The 14679-nt window shown below is 37.1% G+C and overlaps 1 protein-coding gene and 1 long non-coding RNA gene across 2 annotated transcripts; both read left to right on the forward strand.

Annotated features, from left to right (window-relative positions):
* The first annotated feature begins 798 nt into the window (after positions 1 to 798).
* On the forward strand, positions 799 to 1737 carry LOC112747106 (uncharacterized). The gene is made up of 3 exons (XR_003174779.2): positions 799 to 1034; positions 1416 to 1496; positions 1579 to 1737. It is a non-coding gene; the product is annotated as an uncharacterized lncRNA (long non-coding RNA).
* Positions 1738 to 2125: 388 nt separating this feature from the next.
* On the forward strand, positions 2126 to 8432 carry LOC112748680 (nudix hydrolase 14, chloroplastic-like). The gene is made up of 8 exons (XM_025796921.2): positions 2126 to 2269; positions 2374 to 2381; positions 2672 to 2777; positions 2940 to 3002; positions 3345 to 3437; positions 3534 to 3624; positions 3703 to 3727; positions 8363 to 8432. The coding sequence occupies exons 1-8, from the start codon at positions 2126 to 2128 to the stop codon at positions 8430 to 8432; spliced, it is 600 nt and encodes a 199-aa protein (XP_025652706.2).
* Positions 8433 to 14679: the final 6247 nt, after the last annotated feature.

Consider the following 14679-nt stretch of genomic DNA (forward strand, 5'->3'; position numbering starts at 1 on the left):
TGCTACCCTATTCGAGCTCACATCCCCGCCGTCTCCAGCACCACCCTCGCTGCGCCGTTAGCCTCCGCTCCCTCTCCGCCTTGTCTCCTCGTCCCCGTTACCAGCATCCTTACCGTCAGCGTCAGCGCCAATGACTTTCCACGTCTCTTGCTCGGTGTCGATGTCGGTCTTACCCTTGTTGAAGGAATAGTTGCTTCATTGCGTTGTTTCAGGTTCTTCTCCTCTTTCTTTCATGTTTCAATTCGCGCCGGCAATGCATTTGCAAATTTTAGGGTTTTTTTAGTGTTATGCACAATTTGGGGGAGGTTTTGGTGGGGAATGGGAATTGAAAAATAACGATGAAATAAAGGACGGTTTGTTTATGAGTTCAAGCCTCTGGAAATTTTGAATTCCATCTGCTTATAAATGCATTCATGAGCCAATTTTTTGGGGGTTCTTTAATATGATAACCTTGTTAATAGAATATTTTATTATTGTTTTGTGTGTTTGCACCTATGGTTACATGTTTGTACCCGTGATTCTTTTTTTAAGTTCTGTATTCCTCTTTTCTTTTCTATTTGTTTTCTTCACTAAATCAGCTTTCTTTTGGTACTACTCTGTTGTATTCCTCTGCCCTTGTTTGATGTTTTTTCGATTGGAAATTTGGAATTTTGCTAGCAGGCCAGGGAAGTATGTGACTGAAACCTGAACTAGATGTAGGAATGATGTAATTTTTGTTGGCTTTTCAAGAAATGTTGCTTGTCATCCTTGAGTTTGTTTATTGTTCGAGTTGTGATTTTTTTTCTCTGATTTAGGGACTGGTATAACCTTGAGAAGTCGAAGCAGGTGAAGGCATTTTGTTGTGGAGAGTATGATGAGTGCATCGAGAAGGCGAAGGCATCTGCTGCTAATTCGAATAAGAAAGCGGTGAAGTATGCTCACAGGGAGGATGCTAGTTCTGGAAGTTAGTTCATCAAAACACTCAGCACCAACTTCTTCTAAAGTTTATTCTGCAACAACTTTTGGCAGTTGCTCCATCCTGGTTCATTCACTTGGTTGGTATATTCTATTTCGTAATCATCAATATACTTGGTATGTTTCATGGTTGGCCGTAGTAAATTTTTGTACTAAGTGTTTTTGGGTTTTTTTCAATTTGTTTGCAGATGGTGAAGAAATTATAGGCCTTCAATATTTTCAATCTAGAGGAATGAACATGAAATACAATGTTTCTCTTTCTTCTTTTGGATTTATTTTCTTAATAATTTGATTTCAAGGTAGAATGACTTACCACTGATGTGAAGAAAAGAATCACAAGTTCACAACTATATTTCTTTGTTGTTGTTGCTTTTCAAAAGTTTTGCAGTGTCATATTCTGGATTTTTTCAAGGTACATCATGTTTAATGTTCTACTGATGTTTGTAATTTTGGCTTTCTAGGATTTTCTTGGCTTGGTGGAGAAATTTTACTATCTCTCTGGCAGATATGACATTGAGCTGACTGTTGGTGATGCTGTCATGGTATCTTGAAGAGTTTGCTCAGCTTAATTTCCCCTTTCTCAATTCTATTGGCAATCTGAGAAAAAAATGTGTATTGTTTTAGGAGAACTCTTTCTTACGGCCACTTGGCCATCTTGAATTAGATCTTCCAGAAGCACCTACTATCAAGGCACCCCGTCTTCCTCCACTAGCTGTTGATCCATACACGAGATATGGGCCCAAAGCAGAGATAACCCACTTATTCAGGACTCCTGAAAGTAAAGTTGCTATAGAAGGGAGAGTTCAGTTTGATCTGCTCCAGGTAATGTTGATTTTGCTTTTCATTAACTACCCTCTGTTTGGATAATCCAACTTTATTGCTGAGTAAATTTTTTGGCTTTGTTTTATTTGAAGGTTATGCAAAAAGACTACAAATTAAGTTCTTATTCTTTGAATTCTGTTTCAAAAAGTTTACGCTTTAAGTGTGTAATTGACCGCAATGTTTAAGACTACAAATTAAGTTCTTATTCTTTGTATTGATTGTATCGAGTTAAGTGTGTAATTGACCGCAATGTAACTTGGCTATAGCATTGTTTGATTTGTATAGTTAACCTCGGCTAATATTTTGATTTTTGTGCTTTATGTGTGTACAGGTCAGCTTCACCGGTTCGATGGAGGTAGGCCGTGAAATAATGCATGCTGCAGCTAGCAGCAACTTGAAACAAGTTTCACTTGAATTAGTAGGAAAGTCACCTCTTCTAATCTTTGATGATGCTGATGTAGATAAAGCTGCTAGCCTTGCTCTCTTGGGCATAGTATATAACAAGGTCAAATTTCTCTTAAGTGAATAATAATGAAGAAACTCAGGTTACACATTATAATGACACTCTTTAACATTTTGTTCTTGTTTTGATTTCAGGGTGAGATGTGTTGAAAGTTCAGTGTGTTTGTTCAGGAAGGGAATGTGCTGAATAATTATATTAAAAGATGAATTTAGGCATTCTTTTCTTCCTCTTTCACACCCTGCAGGTTTTGACAGCTACTAAAATTAGATATTGGAGATTTTGTTCAATTAGATGCTAGGTTTTGACAAGTCCCCATGAGATGTAATGGCAAAAGAGAATTGATAGGTACACAGTTTCTTCTTGTTATCATGCTATATAAAAAACGTCTCAGTTATGGTGGTTTGGTTTAGTTTTTGTTGTTTTCCATTGCAGGAATGCTATTGATTCCTCTTTATTCAAGCAATTGTTGCATAACTTGCAAAGTGAGATTGGGATTCTAGCTGATGGCACCTTGGCTCTGAGACAAGTTCTAATTCAGGTAATTGCATCATCAGTGTTTAAAAAGTGGATATGATTTCTGATAATTAGGCCTTGTTAAGTGGTAATTTAAGTAACTGACTAACCTGTTAGTCTTCTAGTCTTATTCATGTTCTCAAATCAAAATCAATAAAACTAGTTGGACTCTTTTTGGTGTAAACAGGGTGTAGACATGTTTGGAAAGCGCATTGGGTTTCTTAAATTTAAAGCTGACATTTATAAGCCAGTCTATGTTTCCATTTTCTTGTGTTAATTTTAGCAAGGGGCTATGAACTAGTAGACATTTTACCTGTTATGCTCTATATATATTATTCAAAAATAGCTTCTTGTGCTTCAATATCCAAAAATTGGATTCCTCATCATGGCAAGCAATGTATTAATAGTATTTGATTCATAGGCATACCACATTCTGAGCTATGTGGTATCTAAAATGCACAACTATTAGGATCTTTTGCTTCTTACCTTATGTTTTCAGGCATCCATCATTCCTCTTTTGCTTGTAATTTCTGTGCACTTGCACCTGATGCTGATTTCTTTCTTTATATATAATAAAGTAAACCGTGATTAGGTTCCAAGTATTGTATTTGTAAGAGGACTTGCTGTGACTGTGTTGATACTTCTGGAATCAGAAGGTGAAACTTATGCTGTCCTTACTGAACAGGCTCTTAGATGTTGGATCCTTGCAGAGAGAACTATGTTTTTTTTCAAACATTTTAACTAGAGTTCCATATTATGCTTATTATTTTTTATTTATCAGGCAAGGGTTCCTACTGGAAGAATTATTTTGGAATTGCCTGCTGGAATGTTGGATGATGACAAGGGTGATTTCGTTGGCACTGCAGTTCGTGAGGCTTCTCTCTCTCTCTCTCTCTCTCTCTCTCTCTCTCTCTCTCCAATTCTCTTCATGGCTTAGTTGTGCCTCTGACAAGTTGAAGAGGAGACTGGCATAAAGTTCAAACTTGAAGACATAGTTGATCTCACTGCTTTCTTGGATTCTTCAACAGGATGCAGATTTTTTCCCTCACCGGTATACCTTAAGCATTCTGCATCAACCTTATTGATTTATTGGTTTTGCAAATAAATAATTTTGTCGCTTGAAAAAAGAGCTAATAATGCATCTGCTTTATAGTTGTTCAATAATTTAGTTAGGTATTTTGAGCATAGCTTAGTTTCATATTATTGTACTTTTAAATTTGCATTTACCAATCAGTGAGCATTCAATTCAATTTCTGGCTATCTGTGGTTCAATCTAACAGTATTTGATAATCCTCGCTTATGGGTCTTTTTTTCTAAATAAAATAAAATAAAATAGTGAGAATTTATTATACCTCTCTAAGGATATAATTTTTTTGCTAAATGATTAACAGACAGTAGACTATAAGAGACTAACCTATGAAGAAGTTGAGAACCTCTAAGCCTTACTTCCAAGGGAGTGCAATATCTGCCAAATGCAAATCGGCGAAATGGTGAACTTTATGGATTCAAAATGTAGTTCAATCCATTTTCTTCACTAATTTTCACTTACTATGATATTGGAATACCACTGCCACTATTTGTAAATGGATGCTAGGTAGAAGCTGCTCATTAGGTGCCTGCTTACTACTTTTTGTAATAATAAAGATAAATAGATGTGCAAGGTGTTTGGAATTTTTATTCCTATTAGCATAACAATGCTGATGAATTTTTATAGTAGAATGTGAACCTGGTTTAATTTGGAATTGTTAATACATGCATAAATTAGATTATTTCTTATAATATTTTTATATATATCGTTTTTGTTGGTTCAATTTGTTCTTGATATTTTGCTGCAGGCTAGTATTAGAATGGATAACTTGAACCCTTAATGCACAAAGTGGAGCAGTTTTAGGTTAATTTTGATCTTTTACTAAGTATTTAGGTTGATGATCATCTCTATTACTGTAATTTGATATATTATGAGCAGTTTTAACTTGTATTGTTTCTATATTTTTCTTCGGTTTTTAGTTTTGGAATCTGAACTCGAGATTTATTTTGTATTTGAGTAATAGTTTTTTAATGTATAAAACAATTATAGTAAATTATATATCTCACTAATTATTGTTTGATTTGTCTTGTAATAAAAATTGCATACTATATTTGTAGGTTTGGTAATAAAAAAGGATTGAAAATTTATATTGTGTAGCAATGAAGATTAAGTAACGAAAAGAATTTTTTTTTTTAATTTAACAAGGCTTTTGCCACGCTTTTAAAGCGTGCCTCTATATTTTGCTATGGAGCGTGGCCGTATCTCCACCTATTGCCACGCTTTTAAAGCGTGGCCGTATCTCCACCTATCGCCACGCTTTAAAAGCGTGGCCATATTTCCCACCTACAGCCACGCTTTTTCAAGTGGCAGTTTGTAAAAAAGCGTGGCAAACAAAAAGCGTGGCAATAGGCTGCAAAAAGCGTGGCGGTAGCTCAAAAAGTGTGGCGAAAAGCTATCGCCACGCTTTTTTTAGCTTTTCGCCACGCTTTAAAGACATGTTTTCTTGTAGTGATTGCGTCTTCTGTTATTGCTTTTTGTTAAATTTTTTTTTAAATCCTTATTTTCTCTTTTTAAATTTTTTGAAAATTTTTATAAACTAATAATTGAGTTTTTCTGTTTGATTTTAGTTTCATATTTTAAGTTTGGTGTCAATTGCATGTTTTTATTTTCTTTTAAATTTTCGAATTTGTGTTCATTGTTCTTTCTTAATCTTCAAGTTGTTTTTGTTTATTTTCCTTGTTTGATCTTTAGTTTTTCTTGTTTTGTGATTTTTCTTGTTCTTCTTGTGCATTTCCGAATTATTAGTATCCAAAAAAAATAATAAATAAAATATTTTATACATTAAATACCTTTATTAAAACACTTTAAATTTATAACTCAATTGGCTAGAGCGTTGTGTTTATGTTCTTGGTAATTGGGAATTTTCCTTTTTAAAACTTTTTCAAAAAAATAATTTTTCTTTGATTAAATCTCATGTCAAACTTTTAAGTTTGGTGTTCTCTTATTATTTTTTTATTATTTTCGAAAACTTATTTTTAGTTTCCTAAAAAGTTTTAAGTTTGGTGTTCTTTTTATGTTCTTGTGAGTCTTCAAAGTGTTCTTGAGGCTTCTTTGTGTTTTGATCTTAAAATTTTTATGTTTGGTGTTCCTTGGTGTTTCCCCTCCAAATTTTCGAAAATAAGGAGCATTAGATCTAAAATTTTAAGTTCTGTGTCTTTTTATTGTTTTTCTCTTTCCTCATTGAATTCAAAAATATCTTTTTCCTTTATTTTAATTTATTTTTCGAAAATTACCTTTAAAAATTCAGATTTTTATTTTAAAAATCAAATCTTTTCAAAATTCAAAATCTTTTTCAAAAATCATATCCAAAGTTTTTCCAATCTTCTTAATTAAGCAATTACTTTCATTTTCAAATTTATTTTTCTCTTGGTTTTCGAAATTTACATTCTAATTTCTAATTATTTTATTTTATCTTATTATTTTTAATTATCTTAATAATTTGGTTTATTCTACTTAAATAAAATAAAAAAATAAAAACATATTTTTTCTTTGCAATTCATATCAATTCCATTTTATTCATCATGGATCTAAGTGGAAATGAACAGTCCATAAGGACTCTGGGGTCATATGCTAATCCCACTGCTACTGCATATGGGAGTAGTATCTGTATACCTCCCATCAAAGCAGGCAGTTTTGAGCTAAATCCTCAGCTCATTGTCATGGTGCAGCAAAACTGCCAGTATTCCGGTCTTCCACAGGAAGAACCTACTGAGTTTTTGGCATAATTCTTGCAAATTGTTGACACAGTACGTGACAAAGAGGTAGATCAGGATGTATACAGACTGTTACTATTTCCGTTTGCTGTAAAAGATCAAGCTAAAAGGTGGTTAAATAACCAACCCACAGCAAGCATAAGGACATGGAAACAGTTATCAGACAAATTCCTGAATCAATATTTTCCTCCAAAAAGGATGATACAGCTAAGGCTGGACATCCAAGGTTTTAAACAAGAGGATGATGAATCCCTTTATAATGCCTGGGAGAGGTACAGAGGGATGCTAAGGAAATTCCCCTCTGAAATGTTTTCACAGTGGGTGCAATTAGACATCTTCTACTATGGGCTTACAGAAGGAGCTCAGATGTCCCTAGACCACTCAGCTGGTGGATCTATACACATGAGGAAAACTATTGAAGAGGCTCAAGAGCTTATTGATATAGTTGCTAGAAACCAGCATCTGTACATAAGTAATGGGTCCTCCATAAAATAAGAAGCCAAAGCAGTGTCTACTGAACTTGGTCCTCCAGAACAAGTTGCTGAACTCAATCAACAATTGTGCTTTCTAACAAAACAGCTAGCGGAATTCAAGGAGATGCTACAAGACACTAAAAATGCTAATAAAAATATGGAGGCACAATTGAATCAGACAAAATAGCAGTTATCAAAGCAGATAACAGATGAGTGCTAGGCAGTTCAATTAAGAAGTGGAAAAATATTAAATACCTCACTTCAGAGTAGCAGAAAGCCAAGAAAAGAATAACTGACAGAGGATGAGCAAAATATTATCCAAAATTCCTCTGAGGACAGTAAGAGCCCAGAGAGGAACAATTCTGGTGTTCAAACGCCAAAAACAGGCAAGGAGCTGGCGTCAAACGCCCAATGGAAGCTCAGTTCTGGCGTTCAAATGCCAGAAACAGGTAAGAAGCTGGCATCCAACGCCAATCAAGCTTCTAACCCTGGCATCCAAACGCCAGTGAGGGATCAGACACACCCAAGTGCTGATAGCAACCCCTCTAAAAGGGCTTCTCCAACCACCTCTGTAGGAAATAAACCTGCAGCAACTAAGGTTGAGGAATACAAAGCCAATATACCTTATCCTCAAAAACTCCGCCAAGAGGAGCAGGATAAACAATTTGCTCGCTTTGCAGACTATCTCAGGACTCTTGAAATAAAGATTCCGTTTGCAGAGGCACTTGAGCAAATACCCTCTTATGCCAAGTTCATGAAAGAGATATTGAGTCATAAGAAGGATTGGAGAGAAACTGAAAGAGTTTTCCTCACTGAAGAATGCAGTACAGTCATTCTGAAAAGCTTCCCAGAAAAGCTTAAAGATCCTAGGAGCTTTATGATACCATGTATATTAGAGGATAATTACACCAAGACAGCTTTATGTGATCTTGGGGCAAGCATCAACCTAATACCTGCATCCATTATCAGAAAGCTTGGTTTAACTGAAGAAGTCAAACTAACCCGGATATGTCTCCAACTTGCTGATGGCTCCATTAAATACCCATCAGGCGTGATTGAAGACATGATTGTCAGGGTTGAGCCATTCGCCTTCCCCACTGACTTTGTAGTGCTGGAAATGGAGGAGCACAAAAGTACTACTCTCATTCTAGGAAGACCTTTCCTAGCAACTGGATGAACTCTCATTGATGTCCAAAAGGGGAAAGTAACCCTGAGAGTCAATGAGGATGAGTTTAAGTTGAATGCTGTCATAGCCATGCAGCATCCAGACACACCAAAAGACTGCATGAAAGTTGATCTTATTGACTCTTTAGTAGAGGAGATCAACATGGCTGAGAGTCTCGAATCAGAGCTGGAAGACATCTTTAAAGATGTTCAGCCTGATCTGGAGGATTCAGAGGAATTGAAAGAGCCCCTGAAACTTCCTTAGGAAGAGGAAAAACCTCCTAAACCCGAGCTCAAACCATTACCACCATCTTTGAAATATGCATTTCTGGGAGACGGTGACACTTTTCCGGTGATCATAAGCTCTGCTTTAGATCCCCCGGAAGAGGAAGTGCTACTTCAAGTGCTAAGGACACACAAGACAGCTCTTGGGTGGTCCATAAGTGATCTTAAGGGCATCAGCCACAAATCCTATTGGAGGACGATGCTAAGCCAGTGGTTCAACCACAGAGGCGGCTAAATCCAGCCATGAAGGAAGTGGTGCAGAAAGAGGTCACTAAGTTACTGGAGGTTGGGATTATTTATCCTATTTCTGATAGCCCCTGGGTGAGCCCTGTCCAAGTTATCCCCAAAAAGGGAGGCATGACAGTGGTTCATAATGAAAAAAATGAACTGGTTCCTATAAGAACAGTTACAGGGTGGCGCATGTGTATTGACTACAGAAGGCCCAATACAGCCACCAGAAATGATCATTTTCCATTACCATTCATAGACCAGATGCTAGAAAGACTAGCAGGTCATGATTATTACTGCTTTTTGGATGGCTATTCAGGCTACAACCAAATTGCAGTAGATCCCAAGATCAAGAGAAAACAGCATTCACATGTCCATCTGGAGTATTTGCCTACGGAAGGATGCCATTTGGGCTATGTAATGCACCTGTAACCTTTCAGAGATGCATGCTCTCTATTTTCTCTGATATGGTGGAAAAATTTCTGGAAGTCTTCATGGATGACTTCTCAGTATATGGAGACTCATTCAGCTCCTGTCTTGATCACCTGACACTGGTTCTGAAAAATGCCAAGAGACTAACCTGGTTTTAAACTGGGAAAAATGTCACTTTATGGTGACTGAAGGGATTGTCCTTGGGCACAAAATTTCGAACAAGAGAATAGAGGTAGATCAAGCTAAGGTAGAGGTAATTGAAAAATTACCAGCACCTGCCAATGTTAAGACAATCAGAAGCTTTCTGGGGCATGCAGGATTCTATAGGAGGTTTATAAAGGATTTTTCAAAAATTGCAAAACCTCTGAGCAACCTGCTAGCTGCTGACACGCCATTTGTGTTTGACACAGAGTGTTTGCAGGCGTTTGAAACTCTGAAAGCTAAGCTGGTCACAGCACCAGTTATTTCTGCACCAAACTGGACATTACCATTTGAACTAATGTGTGATGCCAGTGACCATGCCATTGGTGCAGTATTGGGGCAGAGGCATGACAAGCTTCTGCATGTCATTTATTATGCTAGCCGTGTTTTAAATGATGCCCAGAAAAATTACACAACCACAGAAAAAGAATTGCTTGCAGTGGTTTATGCCATTGACAAGTTTAGATCATACTTAGTAGGATCAAAAGTGATTGTGTACACCGACCATGCTGCTCTTAAATATCTACTTACAAAGCAGGATTCAAAACCCAGGCTTATAAGATGGGTGTTGCTTCTGCAAGAGTTTGATATAGAAATAAGAGACAGAAAAGGGACAGAAAACCAAGTGGCTGATCATCTGTCCCGGATAGAACCAGTAGAAGGGGCGTTCTTTCCCTCTATTGAGATCTCTGAAACCTTTCTGGATGAGCATTTGTTCGCCATTCAGGAAACACCATGGTTTGCAGACATTGCAAACTATAAAGCTGCAAGGTTCATACCCAAGGAGTATAGTAGGCAACAAAAGAAAAAATTAATTACTGATGCAAAGTACTACTTGTGGGATGAACCCTATCTCTTTAAGAGATGTACAGACGGAATAATCCGTAGGTGTGTGCCTAGAGAAAAAGCACAGAAGATCTTATGGCATTGCCATGGGTCACAATATAGAGGTCATTTCGGAGGTGAGCGAACAGCCACCAAGGTCCTCCAATGTGGCTTCTACTGGCCTACCCTCTATAGAGATTTTTGAGAGTTTGTACGTAACTGTGACAGTTGTCAGAGATCTGGTAATCTACCTCATGGTTATGCCATGCCTCAACAAGGAATCTTGGAGATTGAGTTGTTTGATGTATGGGGTATTGACTTCATGGGGCCTTTCCCACCATCATACTCAAACACTTATATTCTGGTTGTAGTCGACTATGTATCCAAATGGGTAGAGGCCATTGCCACACCCACTAATGATACTAAGACAGTGCTGAAGTTCCTCTAGAAATATATCTTCAGCAGGTTTGGTGTCCCTAGAGCACTAATTAGTGATGGGGGCACTCACTTCTGCAACAAACATCTTTACTCTGCTATGGTCCGGTATGGAATTAGTCACAAGGTAGCAACTCCATATCATCCACAGACAAACGGGCAAGCTGAAGTCTCTAATAGAGAACTAAAAAGAATCCTGGAATGGACTGTTGGTACCCGTAGACAGGATTGGGCGAGAAGCTTGGATGATGCTCTGTGGGCTTACAGAACAGCATTCAAGACTCCTATAGGGACCTCTCCATACAAGCTTGTGTATGGTAAGGCCTGCCATCTGCCCGTGGAACTAGAACATAAGGCCTATTGGGCAACCAGATTCCTAAACATTGATGCCAGATTAGCTGGAGAAAAAAGATTGCTCTAGCTAAATGAGCTAGAGGAATTCAGACTCACTGCTTTCGAAAATGACAAGCTTTACAAAGAGAAAGCAAAAAGGTGGCATGACAGAAAGCTGTCATCTAGAGTCTTTGAACCAGGACAGAAGGTTCTGCTATTTAACTCTGGGCTCCAGCTATTCCCCAGGAAACTGAAATCCCGGTGGAGGGGACCATATGTGATTACAAGTGTGTCACCATATGGCTATGTGGAGCTTCAAGACATTGATTCTAATAAGAAGTTCATTGTTAATGGACAGCGAATCAAGCATTATCTTGAAGGCAATGTTGAGCAAGAATGCTTAAGGCTGAAGCTAGATTAAAAGCTCAGCAAGGTCCAGCTAAAGACAATAAAGAAGCGCTTGCTGGGAGGCAACCCAGCCATTAGCAAAACTTCTTTTGTTATTTTATTTTCTTCTATTCTTCATTTTATCTATTTTTAAATTATACAAGTTCAATATTAATAATCTTCAAGGTAAAGAATCAATTGCATAAGTTCATAGAGTTACAGAAGGATTCAGAGCACAAAACAGGGAAAAGGAGCTCACTGGCAAGAAAACGCCAGTAAGAGGCACAATTGGGCGTTAAACGCCTAAATGAAGCATCTACTGGGCATTTAACGCCAGTAATGATACCTTTCTGGGTGTTAAACGCCAAAATGGGTACCATTCTGGGTGTTTAACGCCATACTTGTAGTGTCCTGGGCGTTCAGGAAAAACGCCCAGTGACAAAGGAATTATGGCGTTTAACGCCAGCCAGAAGCAACAGCTGGGCGTTAAACGCCCAAAAGAAGCTACAGAGGGGCGTTAAACGCCCAAAACATGCAGCAGTTGGGCGTTTAACGCCAGGATTGTGGAGGGGAGGAAGTTTTTGTTCCCAACTTGATTTTTTTTTTAATTTTCATATTTCAATCCATTTTTCTTGCATAAACATGTTCCCATACTTTCATTTTTCAAACTTTTTTTCCAAAAAAATTGTTAAAAATATCCTAATCCTAAAATTAAATCTTTCTCAATTCTTCTTCAACCTCTTCTCAAATCTTTTTCAAAACATATCTATCTTTTTCAAAATTCTTTTTTTTCAAACTCATCAATATCTTTTTCAAATCTTCACAATATTTTTAGAACAAACCTATCTTTTTTAAATATATTTCATATCTTTTCAATTTTAAATTACATCTTTTCCTATCTTACTTATCTTTTCCAAATCATATTTTCTATCATATCTTTTTAAAAGATTTTTGAAAACCCACCCCCCTTCCCTTGAAATCCTCGTTCGGCCTCCCCCTCTCTTCCACAATTCGAACTTGGCTCTCCCTCTATCCCTCTCCTTTCTTTTCTTTTGCTTGAGAACAAGCAAACCCTTAAGTTTGGTGTGTTTATCCATGATCACTAAGCCAATACCCACCAAGATCATGGCTCCTAAGGGAAAATAAACCAACTCAAGAGCAAATTCGTAATAGGAGATCCCGAAAGTTAAATTCAATCTGAAAGAAGACGAATATCCGGAGATCCAAGAGCAAATTCGAAACAGGAGCTGGGAAGTCCTAGCTAATCCTGAAACAAAGGTGGGAAGAAACATGGTTCAGGAATTCTACTCTAATCTGTGGCAAACAGACAGGCAGAGAATAGCTGGAACCACATTCTATGACTATCGAACTCTGGTCAGAGGGAATATTGTTCACACCCACCCTGACAAAATAAGGAAGATCTTCAAGCTGCCTCAACTGCAAGATGACCCAGACTCCTTTAATAGGAGAATGATGAGACCAAATCAGAGCTTGGACAAAATCCTAGAGGATATATGCCTCTCCCTGGAGCCAAATGGACAACCAACACAAAGGGTGTCCCAAACCAACTCAAAAGAGGGGATCTCAAACCAGTCGCCAGAGGTTGGCTGAACTTTATTGGGCGCTCTATACTGCCCACTAGCAACCGCTCTGAAGTCACCATCAAAAGAGCAGTGATGATCCATTGCATTATGCTGGAAAAAGAAGTGGAAATTCATCAACTGATTTCTTGTGAGCTTTACAAAATTACAAACAAGAACTCCAAAGATGCCAAATTGGCTTATCCAAGCTTGATCTCCCTGTTATGTAAAGATGCTGGAGTAAAGATGGGAGTAGATGAGTATATTTCAGTTGAGCAACCAATCACCAAAAAGTCAATGGAAGGACAAGTGCAGGACGATTCCATCAAGAGGAGAGCACAGGAGTTCCTCCCGGAAATTCCTCAATTTGAATACTAGAAGCGCCAGAAGCTATCTCTTGAAGGGCCAAGCACTCCACAGACTAAAGAGGCATCTACCTCCCAAAGCAAAGGTTGTTGAGTCCTAACTCTGTGATAACCTTTTATCTATTTAAGAGTCTATGAGTATTAAAATTAGAGTCATTTGTCTTTATGTCTTTAGTTTCTTTTCTTTTATTGCTATGTGTCTGCTTTTATGCCTAATTTATATTATTTCCAATAAATAATAAATAAAGATTAGAGTCTATGCCTTAAAGTTATGAACATCCTATGAATCCATCACCTTTCTTAAATAAAAAAAAATGTTTTAATTACAAAAGAATAAGAAGTACATGGTTTCGAATTCATCCTTGAAACTAGTTTAATTATTTTGATGTGGTGACAATACTTTTTATTTTCTGAATGAATGCTTGAACAGTGCATATGTCTTTTGAATTTGTTGTTTGTGAATGTTAAAATTGTTGGCTCTTGAAAGAATGAGGAAAAAGGAGAAATGTTATTTGATAATCTGAAAAATCATAAAAATGATTCTTGAAGCAAGAAAAAGCAGTGAAGAACAAAGCTTGCAAAATATATATATATATATATATATATATATAAAGAAAACAAGCAGAAAAAGCCAATAGCCCTTAAAACCAAAAGGCAAGGGTAATAAAAAGGATCCAAGGCTTTGAGCATCAGTGGATAGGAGGGCCCAAAAGGAATAAAATCCTTGCCTAAGTAGCTAAACCAAGCTGTCCCTAACCATGTGCTTGTGGCGTGAAGGTGTCAAGTAAAAAACTTGAGACTGAGCGGTTAAAGTCGAGGTCCAAAGCAAAAAGAAGAGTGTGCTTAAGAACCCTGGACACCTCTAATTGGGGACTCTAGCAAAGCTGAGTCACAATCTGAAAAGGTTCACCCAGTTATGTGTCTGTGGCATTTATGTATCCGGTGGTAATACTGGAAAACAAAGTGCTTAGGGCCACGGCCAAGACTCATAAAGTAGCTGTGTTCAAGAATCAACATACTAAACTAGGAGAATCAATAACACTATCTGAATTCTGAGTTCCTATAGATGCCAATCATTCTGAACTTCAATGAATAAAGTGAGATGCCAAAACTATTCAAGAGGCAAAAAGCTACTAGTCCCGCTCATCTGATTGGAGCTAAGTTTCATTGATATTTTGGAATTTATAGTATATTCTTTTATTTTTATCCTATTTGATTTTTAGTTGCTTGGGGACAAGCAACAATTTAAGTTTGGTGTTGTGATGAGCGGATAATTTATACGCTTTTTAGCATTGTTTTTACATAGTTTTTAGTATGATTTAGTTAGTTTTTAGTATACTTTTATTAGTTTTTAATTAGAAATCACATTTATGGACTTTACTATGAGTTTGTGTGTTTTTCTGTGATTTCAGGTACTT

The sequence above is a fragment of the Arachis hypogaea genome, chromosome 15 (assembly GCF_003086295.3).
Source record: "Arachis hypogaea cultivar Tifrunner chromosome 15, arahy.Tifrunner.gnm2.J5K5, whole genome shotgun sequence".
NCBI classification, from domain to species: domain Eukaryota; kingdom Viridiplantae; phylum Streptophyta; class Magnoliopsida; order Fabales; family Fabaceae; genus Arachis; species Arachis hypogaea.